The 12,417-nt window shown below is 38.7% G+C and overlaps 1 protein-coding gene across 1 annotated transcript; it reads right to left on the reverse strand.

The window, feature by feature from the left end:
* Positions 1-298: 298 nt before the first annotated feature.
* psmg3 (proteasome (prosome, macropain) assembly chaperone 3) lies at positions 299-3,696 on the reverse strand. The gene is made up of 3 exons (XM_071517869.1): positions 3,557-3,696; positions 2,552-2,782; positions 299-732 (listed from the first exon to the last, which is right to left on the reverse strand). Exons 2-3 carry the CDS (start codon positions 2,768-2,770, stop codon positions 580-582), a joined length of 372 nt encoding a protein of 123 aa, XP_071373970.1. The 5' UTR covers positions 2,771-2,782; positions 3,557-3,696; the 3' UTR covers positions 299-579.
* Positions 3,697-12,417: the final 8,721 nt, after the last annotated feature.

Consider the following 12,417-nt stretch of genomic DNA (forward strand, 5'->3'; position numbering starts at 1 on the left):
AACATTTCAGAAGTGGCCGTGTGCCTGATATTACACAGGTGCTCTAGAAGGGATATTTCTTTAAATTCTTTTGTATGAATTTGTAGTTTAAAATACAACAATGCTATGCTCAGAGATTGTTACAAATAATATAGTAATACTATAATAATATATAATAACAAAAAAGTATTTGAAACCTGTAAAATGCAAATTCCAAAATACATAAAAGAAGTTAAATAAGTACTTCAAGTATCTATTGGAAATATTGTCCATCTGTAACTAAACCATCAGTGATTCCACAATTCTTGTTTATTAAGTGGCTTGCAGAAAACCTTTACAACCAGGTAGAGCATAAACACTAAACTTTGTTTTTAAGAATAAGCATTCCTTTAATGTCACAAGATTTTGAAATTGTCCTCAGGGCTTCTTTATTACAGATTTACTACAGTGGCATTTAGAAAAGAGTAAAATGTTCTAAATTACAGTTCAAAAAGGTGAAGATTACAGGAAAAAAAACCAAAACAGGTGGGCTGCATTTCTCCAAGCGTTCAGGTTTCAGGCCCGCTGTTGAGTAATTTTGTTGCTCCCTCTCCTGATCCGCTACCAGACTTGACAACTTCTGATGATGTCTTTCATGTGCTTTATTGCTTCTACGGAGGAGTCCTTGAGCGACAGACCCAGCAACACGGGCCTGTTGCCAGCCTCTTGCGAGACAAAGGTTGCCAGGTTTTTGGCACAGACATGTGTCAGAGGCTGAAAATAGAAACATGTGTGAGACATTAGATTATTGCATAAAACTGCCACATACTGCACACTTTCATGTCAGCAGAAAAATATTGTAAAATACATTAGAGGTCTGCGTTGGCCAGATTTCTCCACCAAGCCCCTTCTCTCCTAATCCTTATAGTCCAACAAGGGTAAAATGGTTGACAGATTTACTCAAAATAATAACATCTGACCTAAATGTTTTTTTTTTATTGTTTGGCAATAATAAAAAGAAGATTATGGGAAAAATTATAACTAAAAAATCCCTTGAGCATTCAGACAGAGCTGCAGTTCTGTCTTGCTGACCGCATGTTGCCATCACCTCAAATGTTTCCCCCTCTTCTGACTTAAAACACTTGCCCCTCCCTCTACGCTCGCCACCGTGTGTTGCTGAAAACCCAGCAGTGTTACCAGAGAGACCTGCGACCCTCCAAAAGGGCGTACATCTCCAATTCTACCATAGTTCTGTCCTCTCGAGCCCACAAACTTCCCTGGAGGCACCTCAGGCCAGGGTCACCACGTCTCACACCTTGCCACGGAGTGTGAGGTCCCTGATCCTCGATGCACTGTGAGGCTCTGTCCTGTGACGGAGGTGCGACGGGACGCTCCCACAGCGCATATTGGAAGCAGCATTGTGCTCCTTTACATCGACATGTTGAAATAAACCTGGCCTGTCTAATCTAACTGGTATAAAATGATGAAATTATGTCTGCAGCACTTTTCACATAATACCTCCCAACACACACACTCCTGCCCTGCTACTCCCTTTGTCTGATATTATCAACAGCCATGATGTTTTTTGTAATTCACACACGGTCAGAAAACAAAGGTACAGAGTTGTACCTTTTGTCACTAAGGCTGTTCTGTACAGCTTTTTTTTTCATACAATTTGAGTTTTTACAGGTATCAATTCACTTTACACAACATTTCACAATGTGAAGAGGCTGACAGAAAAATTACTCTCCAATCATTATTTTCTGTAAACCCAGCCAGACATATTTGGTAGGCTAAATATACAGTTTATAACTGTCATATTTTGCCATACAGCATTGTCAATTAGGCTGCATTTCACACGTCAATTGAGAAATATAATTCATTTTTGAGAAGGTCTCACAGAGTATGTACCCTTTGCATATCTGATAAGTCACATTATCAGATATGCAAAGGGTACATATGAATTTCATGCTATTCATGAAAACAGACTCAAGTTGATTCTGTTTTCATGCATACATGATTATCTGGTTGCTATGTAATCTGGTCTAAAATGTATAGCCAATGACAGACAGGTAGACTGGGCTATTGGCATAATGCCTAACAACATTATTGACAATATTCAATCATGGTTTCAATCTGTGTGAGGGTGCTTCAACACTGCTTCTCACCCTCGCTCTACAACAACGACGCGACTGTAAAGAGGGGGCAAGTATTGCTAGAGTGTGAAACAAAAGATAAAAATGCTTGACCAACGTGGCACATCTATACGACTTGTCAAATGAACAAGCAACAGACCATGATTATTATGCATTTCTCTACTGATGATCCATACTTACACTGTGTGCCAATTAGAAAATGAAATGGAGGGGAGAAATAGGTTTCCTGTGTGTTAATTATGGCACAGACCACTGAACTCCACTGCCTGTGAACATTTAATTTGTCTCCGTCTAGCAGAGCCGTCCTGGAGCAATCTTATTTGCCCATTCACAGCATGAAATGAGATGCCCTCTGCTGCAAAAACTCTGTTGGGCATCCTGTGAGCAAGTCATCACACTGATACAATATTTATCTGAACAATTTCATTCAGCATTACCTCGTCTTTTCCCAGCAGTACTTTGGTGGAGAACATTGGGGTGCTGATATCGTTAGATCTGGAGTCAGGTGTGACGGATATCAACGTCCCGATCTTGCCATACTGTGTGAGGACTACAAATATGTAATTGCTGAATTCTGTACAGACGACCTGTGTTGAAATTCCATTGACTTCTTTCTCAGTCTGTTTCGATCTGATGAGCGGCTCCGTAGCAGACATTCTAGGTTAATCCTGTGGGGAAAAAAATCAAACAGGAAAAAGCACATGAAGATTACTTGACAAGATAATTAACAGCAGGGACGTATCTCTTGTCGTGGGCCTGTGGTATTGATGACACCACACATTATGTTTGCTATTTAATTAGGCTGTGCTTTCCATGATCATGGCCTACATTTAGTGCCTGATATTACATAGGTGCAAATGTCAAGCCTTTCCAAACAGTAGGGGATCTAATGCTCAATGTTTCAGCAGTTGCACCTCTGCAACTTTCACGTGCTAGGCTACTCTTCCTGTAATAGGGATGTTGTGCATGCTCAGATTACTCACTGCCTAACACTGTTTACAGATACAAATAGCCCAGATATTCATGGTATAGGTCTTCAAAGATTAAATATAAAATGATGTGTAATTCATGCTGAAATGTACTGAAATGTCCTCATTTTAGGACAATATTAATGTGATCTTAACATTTCAGACCTTTTACAAGGTACTACAGCAAAACTATGAGCGGCTACATCAAGATGACTATCTCTATAAATAGTTGAGAATCAGGTCTGACAAAAACCTCCATCCCTCCCCCTGCACACGGCTCCCAGGACCGGTATTTCTGTTATAAAACAACAGGGGAGCAAGAGAGAAATTGCCCAGAACTGGTGCAAGTGTTCCCGGCTACAGGAAGTAGGATATGCCGAGGCTAACGGCTAACGTTAGCTCCTACTGTAAACACGACAGACGAAACTACAAGAAACGCAGCTTTTTCAACGACTATGGAGAAAAAATCCTCACCCTGTGTCTTCGTCCGTATGCACTAAAAATCTGGCTCTACTACGAGACCCGCGTCGCTTTCAACAACTTTACTTTCGCTCTGTCATTCTCTCTCCGCCGTGAAAATGAAACCAACAAGGCTGTTCAACCAAACGTCCCTCGCTCATTTGAACATGCGCAGAGCGTCCTGTCTGCGTGATGACGCATGGCCCGGATGGGTTTGCATTTGAATATTAAATCATTTTTTGGACTAATCTCGGATCTGCTTTATAGGCTTTGCCAAACGATTAAAATAATTTATAACATACAATCGGGCTTATGAAAGGAAGGCATATATTTCAAACTCGACTAGTCTTGGATGTGATTGATTTTCCAGATTTGATCCATGATCATGCAATTAGTTTATTTCTGGATTTCTACAAAACCTTTGATACTGTTCAGCATCCATTTATATTTGATGGTTTAGAATATTTTGGCTTTGTTAAGAATTTCATGAATATGATCAAAATGTTTTATAAGAACATCAATAGTAATGTCTCCATTTTAATGTTCATAGAGGAGTCAGGGCAAGGGATTGGATAGGGTTGTCCAATATCCCTTTTTTAAAGTTTCTGATAGCTGCAGAACTTCTTAATTTATTTGTTCTTCACTGTGTGAATGTAGGGTGTAAGGGTCACAAACAAGTGCTTAATGATTAGCCAGCTGGCAGATGATACCGGTTTTTTGTTTTGTTCTCTCTTGTTTTGTTTTTTTTACTCAGGGATGAGAATAAGGCTTTAAAGTGTTTCTCAGCTGCTTCTGGTCTCATTGTAAATCAGAACATGGGTGAATGTAAGTGTATGATTCTGACAAAACACCTCTATGTGGGATGCAAGTACAACGAAACATCCTCAGAGTTTCACTGCACTTATAACCCAAACTGCAAAAAGCAAAACTTCAATTCATGGTTAAAGCGAGATCTTACAATTCAAGGTTGTGTCTTGCTGTTAAAGGTTGAGGTTATTCTGGGGCTTGTGTACCCGACGCCGTCTCACTATGTTGACAGCAAGACTTGTGTAGCCATTGACTCTCTTGTTCAGATAAATTTATCTAGAAAAATAAAAAGTAAAAAGGAACACAATCAAGATATTTAGTGTGTTTTTAATGCTTTGGATTCCAACAGAATCAATCACATTTTTAAATTCTACTGTATCAGAAGGTGCCTCTCAGGTGCAGACGATCGATACTTCTATTAATCCCAGATTGATTTTTGAAGTCAAGTTTATTTATATAGCCCTTAATTACTGAAAACATGGTTCTCTGAAATGTTGGCTTTCTAGTATTTAATAAAAAAAAAATAATAATCAAAAAATAAATAAATTCAGCTTGCGGCAAATGTTTACATCCAAACTATGCAAATAAATCTCTGGTGAAGTTTCTGTTATTGCCAGAAGTTTGCTGTAGATTTAAAGATGGATAAATGTAGGCTATCTTACATTGTTTTTTCTCTTTGGTAGGCTATTTTTATTTTATTTTAAGTATTATGAGAGCTCCCAGCCATGTTCAGGATGCATGATGATCAAACCAAATCCACTAGGTGACTACACAGTTATCTTTAGTTTTAGTTAGTTAGTTTTTATGGTGATGAGGTCAGGTTGATTTGGTTTCTATGTGGTCATACTGGAGTCTACACCAGGCTTTAAATGTACTCTAAAGTCCCTACGTGAAGAATATTTACCCCAATATATCATTCGCAAATTCATTTTGACTGCATAGTGGCTGTAGAAAAATGAGACCATCATGGTGAAAATTGGTTTATTCTGTGTGTTGCTCTCTGTGTATTTGCTCGGTGTCCCCGGATTTTCTGTGAATTATGCAGGACTGACCTACGGCATAAAGGAAGGGCCTCAACCAAAACATGAACAGGACTGCCTCACTCTTTTTCGTAGGCGAACAAAACAAACAAACAAGAACAAACAAATAGAATATGTCCAGATGCTGTTCAGTCCCACGGCGCCTAGCTAGGTGTGCAGCATTTACTGTTGCTGTCATTGAAGTTGCTACAGTCCTGAAATAATCAGGATAACCACATCATTCACTCAATGTATTGTCAACTAGAAGGGCACTCGGAGAGCGCAGACCTCCGCCAAGGTTTGTGCTATTACTGCTTGTTCGTGAGTTGGATCCGAATCCGCTCCAAAATTTAATGGGTTCTTCCTTGGCCCATGCTACACCCTTCCACGAAGTTTCATGAAAATTGGGCCAGTAGTTTTTCCGTAATTCTGCTAACAGCCAAACGGCACCGAAACATAACCTCCTTGGCGGAGCTAAAAAGAATAGATTCACTCTACTGTAATGTATTGCTACACTCCAGTAGGTTAGCTGTCTTTTAGCATCAGAACATAGATAGCCAAAATGTTTTGTTAGCATTGCTCAACCTTAATACCTTCCACAACTGCTTCTAGCTCAGTGCAGTTGTAGGTAAAATATTTGCTGACAAAAATATTTTTTTTGTTATGCACAGCCATTGCAGTTAAACATACGCATTGTGAAGCTATCAATAGGAGGTGAGAAAGCGCTGTTTCATTAGCATTTGGCTAACTGAATGTGGCTCCTTATGAACACATCTTGTGCCATGGAAAAAATTATCCCAACCTTACACAAGTTTATTCAGAGTTCCATTATTCAATTTGCATTATGACCGTTTGTCTTCTCTCTTCCATTCAATTTAACAATTATGTGTAGCCTATGCTATTGCTCTGGCCTAGTACACTTCAATCAATATTAGTGAACACAAACAACTCTCCTCCAAAGCAAGAAACCACAGAAGCAGGATCACTGCAAATTAATTCTCAATGGAGCTTTACACTGGTGTTAAATTTGGGGGCAAATAAACTCTTCTCTTTCATTTTTAGCCATGGGTTTCATTTCATTTCATGGGTAGCATTTTACATCCCCAACTGAGTAAACCCTTTGCTTATGAGGAGAGATGCAAAATGGCCGTGGCACCATGACATGAAGTGAAAACAAAGGATCAAGGACAGTAGTAATTATCAGTTGCTTGACTTCTTCTATCTTCTAGCCTTACATTTCTACTGTATACAAATAGGCTACACTGTACATATGTAGGATATGCAAGAGCGATAAGCTGTTATTGGCCTACTACAGTTGTCACATCTGCTCTCACAGCCAAGGAGACATGGGCAATTGAGGAATTTGCACTGTTACCAAAAATGCTTGCATGACGTTTTTTTTTTTTTTTTTTTCCAGGTGGATGTGAGGCTCCACTGAAGTCTGCAAGTGCTGCATCAGGCTGATCCATAAGAAGCCATCCCTGTGAACATGACACACACACAATGTCAAATAGAACGGGCTCAGCGGAAACGCTACACACTCTGAGTAGGCGGCAGCAGGTATGAAATTGGTTGGACACTCCGTTGTACTTAATCAATCACTGGCTGATCCTCTGCGTCCTTGACTGATCATTTTGATTAAAATGAAAATATATATTTTGGAGGAATAAGACATTTTGAGAACATGTGAATACAGCTTCGTATTCATATGATAATTGTTATGTAAATATCGATATACACATACAGTATTTCAGTTTTGAAATGTTTGTTTTGTTTGTATGAATGAGAAATCACCTGTCTCCAGATTAGAGCGATCAGTTTGTCCTGAATCTATGATGTTACAACAATGCAGATATAGTGAGGGTCAATTAGAAAAGATGGAGTGAAACATTATGGGAGGATATGGGTACATTTTCTTCTTTAGAACTGACAGTGCTACTGCAATATCAAAACTAGGATGTAACACTTGGATGTAAAAGTTCAGACGTCAGTGAAGATCCAGAAAGATAGCTTCCCATTCATCGCTAACAAAGCAGCTTCAGACTGTACATCTTGTTGACATCCTAGAGTCCATGCTATCACTGAGTCTTTTCCCTCCGGTGTCTAGCTTTGGAAGAAATGTATTCATGTTCAGTAATATTGATTGGACTATCCCAAACCACCAGGAATGCCATTTTATTTCTTGTTCATAAATATAGTGCTGTTGCTGAGTAAGACAATGCCTCTGTGGAAAGAATATCAGAAATCCCATTGTATTCTTCTCTAATTATTATATTGTTTCGAGGGTGAAATCTTATAATAATATCTTATATACTGTATGTATCTTATATATGTTTCTGAAATGAAGGCAGAGAAAACATATTTGTGTTTTGAAAATAGGTCACATTAAGTAAAGTGACATTTCTGGGTCACTTACTATTTAGATTAGTGATTATTAGAGGTATAAATTCACGCTTCCACATTGTCAAAAAACAATGCGTCTCCCTCGGCACTTCATATGCACTCTAGTTTAGAGCAACATAATGCCTGAACAACAGCTTCATAATAGCTACACGGCACACTCATGAATAATGATTCAAGCCTTATGCCAGTTTTCAAAATAAAAGTCCTCCTGGCCATTGCCATTTTTAATTAAACAGGTATCATTAGTGAGCCATGAAACTGTGTTGTGAAGCTGTTTGTAAGATATGCTGTTTGATATTTACGCCATATGATATATGCACTTTTCCCCAATTTTCCATATTGTTGCTGTTGGATAAACCTTGCATCTCTCAAATGTCAACTTTTCATGAAAAACAGCCTTATTTTCAGATTGAGCACCATGCATTTTCAGATTCAGACAGATTCAGATTTATTATCACAAAGTACATATATACTTTTTGAGTTTATCCAATGGAGTTTTGAAAGGGTTTCATCAGCCCAAGGGGTTGTAGAATTTTCTCAACCCACAGAAGACCATGTAATCCTTCAAAAAGTTCAACCATTAAACTCACCAAAATTAGTTGAGTTAGTTGAGTTATTTCACACACCAACAGCGATATGCTTCTCATCTTCTTGTCTGGATGTGTGCTTCTCATTCAAGGTCAGCTGATTGGCTACTGGCTGCGTCTGTGTCATCACCAATGTGTAGTGAGTGAGTGATGATTTCTGAGTGTTGGTTGCTCTTCCAAGTGAACAAGTCCAATCATCAGTCAGCTGTTTTGAGTGGGGACATTGTGGAGGGCAGCAAGTCATGTTCACCAGTCTCACCATTGTCCGCACCTCCCTGCTCCTCTCCATAGACAATGAATGGAATCGAGTCACTTTGCCACTGGTGGGCATTATTCATAGAAAATAGGTGCAAGTTCCCACAGGAGCATTAAATCAAGGGATGGATAGAGGTTGAACAGGTGAAAAACACAAAAGTGACACAGACCCAGACTTACTTATAATAGCCAGAGCATGGTCACAGAGCATTGCAGAATTGGCCTATCTGCACAAACACATGATAGCAATGTTGTTACCAATGACATTAAGATTGAGCTTTGGGATCTAAATGGCCTTTCTTCAATGTTGTGTAGGTGCAATGTAAGTAATGATGACTTGAGGTGATGGGCAGTTGTTGCAGGTTACAGTGATGATACACATAATAGCAGTGTCTCAAAAAATATTACAACTGGAACCACACAATAATCATGAACTGTCACATGCACAGTTAAGCAAAACATTGTAAGGGAGAGGTAAACTAGAGATAAAACAGCTAGAACATCTGAAATTTCTCAAGAAATGTTATCCACATGAGCTAAAGATCATTTAATTTCACCTTGGCTTGCAGCTATTTTATGGGTTCAGGTTTTACTTAATTGTTAATAATGACTTAATTAGCCAGATAGCTAACTTCATCTAGCTCAATAATTGAATATTTAATGTGATATTTCATTGTGAATTACCAAGGCATTACTTTGCATTAAAGATTTAGACTCAGGCTAATGCTTAGAGTGGTTGTTCCAGGGACTTCCAGGGGTGCTTGAGGGGTTTCCAGGGGGGTCATGGCAAAATGGGGAAGAGTTTAATTGCACTGTTATTTGATTACTTTGAAGATAGGACAGTGTGAGAGTGACATTCATAGTATTCTGTTACATCATCACACAGCCATCATGGTAGGAAAATAACAGGTGATTTTAATAAATTAAGAGGTGATTATAATCAAATGACAGCCACAGCCAATGAACTGTCTATATTGTAAGGCACCACATTGGTAGGAAATGCATGTGACACCATGGGAATACTATGAATAGGAATGACTGTTCTGATCAGAGGTTTCAGAGTCTCACCAAATGGAGGTCTGTGGCCAAATGCGTATTTATTTGGGGAGCTTTGACATGAAAACTTTAGAGAACCTTTTGGTTACAGGGCTAAATTTAAGGATGAAAGGCATTTATTTTGGTTGCTAATTAAGTGTAACTAGATTTCTGCTCTGATCAACATGTACTTCTGATATAATGACATGTTCGAGCAAAAAAATTCAGAGCCAGATGCACTTTTAAATTGCCTTGGAAGACATCAAGAGGTGTTGTTTCAGGATCTCACTTTGGGCACTAAAAATGCGAGAAACACCAGCTGTATGCCAAAACTTGAGCGTTGGCGGTATGAAGAGAAAAAAAAAATGTTTGATTGCTACACAAAACACTGTATGGTGCTGTAGTGATCTCGGATTTACAAACACATCCCATCTTGCCGTGTAAGAACACCTTTTTAAGTGTCGCCCAGTGGTTTTAATGTACTAGTTACCTTCTTGTCAAGTTGATTAGTCTACACACACACACACACACACACAACAGCAACAACATCTTAATTGTAGGACGAGACACTTCCTGCCCATCACAACCCTGCGTTACACCTTCACGTTCAAATGTGTTGCATGTGTACGCCTCATCAGGTCTCTTCGATACCGCTTGAATAAATATTACACAGACTCATTCTTTCGTCATACAATGTCATACAAGTTAATCATATGGATGCTGGCAAAAAGGGACAACTTCATGTCACTGTATTGCAGAGTCATACATTCTCTCTCTCTCTCTCACACACACACACACACACACACACACACACACACACACACACACACACACACACACACACACACACAATCATTACCCTTGTGGCCACTAGAGTGCTGTGCTGTATTACGGATAGAGCTCAGAAGCTACTTTACAATGACATTTGAAAGTTGTCCTCTTCTCTTGCCACGTGGGATTAGCCACTGGGATTAGCTTCCATTAAATGTTTAAAATATAGGCAAAGGCAAACCAAAGGGAAAAAAAAAACATGTTAAGGTCATTTGTTGGAATGCTTCAACGAATGGAGATGGATTTACCATTTCTGCCTTCATACCAACCAATTGCTTCATATAAGCAACAATACCAAAAAAGCAGCAATACTTTTCATTTTACTCCTCAGGATGAATATCTGTATTTTTTTTGTAAAGACCATATTTTGTTTTTTTAACAAAGCCTGACAATGGAAAAGCTCAATCTGTGTTTACAATGTGTTTTGAATTGAATTGACAAAACGTTGTTCCAGATGAAAATTAGTTTTAAAAGGACAAATTAAAAGAACAATATATACGATTTTTACCTCCCCATAAGACAAATGACCATAATTTAGGGGGTGTGAATAGGGTTGTTGATCAATACCACTGATTCCATAATTACTTCACCAAGTGCTGAGACTTCTGGCTTTCAAAACTCACTTTCCAGCTCATATTGTCTGTTTTGGAACAAAAACTCCCCATCCATTGAAATTCTAAGACGTCCCTATCTGTTCTCCCACCGCTCCCCAAGCGTTTTCAACTGCTCAGCGATGGAGGACACTGGGATGAGCAAGTGACCGGCATCGCAAGGAATTTGGTTCTCAAATAAAAAAGGCAAATGACTAAGCAGTATTATTATTACAGTATTTTGCATGGTGATATATTACCTCTTCACTTGTTTCTCCTGGATGTCTGCTCTGATTAGCTAGCTTACTCGTCTCTGTTGTGAAAATGTGACTTTATTGTTTGTGTTACAGTAAATAACTGTACAGAGTGCAGGAGGGGTCGGAGTCGGGGCTGTTCCAGAGACCTGTGCATGTTGTTGCGATTCCTACTGGCTGCTGATAGAAGTCAATAGATGGTTTGATTCTGTGATATCTTATGGAAAATTAAACAGTGAGTGGTGACGTGAAATGGTTCATTAGACTTGAGAAAGAACAACTGCATATGATGGCTGAAAAACATAGTATTTGCAGCAAATTTGATGCAATAATTAATTTGCTGTCCATGTCTTCATTTCCATGTATTTGTTTAGAGGGAGATCCTCTGCTCTAGTTTGTCTGTGAGTGGCAGTGGGCTCATAAATATGCAAAACCAATAGCCAGCTGACAAGAACTTCCCCAAAGCTGGTGCAAAGTCAGCATTAAGAATTCAAGATGTGATAATAAAGCTAATAGTTTTTAAGACAACAAATGTACCATGCCAAGGTAATCTTATAAACCAACTATGATCCGATTATGCTATCTGTCAAATAGCATTCAAGTCGGGGGGAGCGGGTTAGGAAACAAAGCGAGCTAATCTCTGACAATGTATTTTATGTCTCCAAAGATAACAAGAGAACACAATAATGAAGAAATTACTTACCAAATGCATCTAGCAATGAGTTTAGCAAACATTATTATTTTGTCCATGAGCTAGCAAGCTAGGTTAGTCAAAAGCCTTTGCAGTGACTGTAAGATATGTAGCTACCAAGTGAGCTCACTGCTACTAGGATTTATCATGTTGTAAATCAGTAGAGTTCATAAGAGCTTCTTCACAGGTAAATACCAGATTCACAGTAACTCAATCCTCATTCATTTGGTGCTCTTGGAATAGTTAAGTTATTTGTGACATGAAGCAGTGGAAGTGTGTCAATTAATTGAAAAAAAAAGGTGATATTATTGTATTATTGTAGTATTATCGAAAAACCGATTAGGCCCCTAAAATGTGTATACTGATGTCATACAGTTTCTAGTGGTTTAAAAATATGATTTCTA

Source organism: Centroberyx affinis, unplaced genomic scaffold (genome assembly GCF_046629955.1).
Source record: "Centroberyx affinis isolate AG114_WGS23_722 - 3 ecotype Tasmania unplaced genomic scaffold, CSIRO-AGI_Caff_v1 ptg000532l_1, whole genome shotgun sequence".
Classification (NCBI taxonomy): Eukaryota; Metazoa; Chordata; class Actinopteri; order Beryciformes; family Berycidae; genus Centroberyx; species Centroberyx affinis.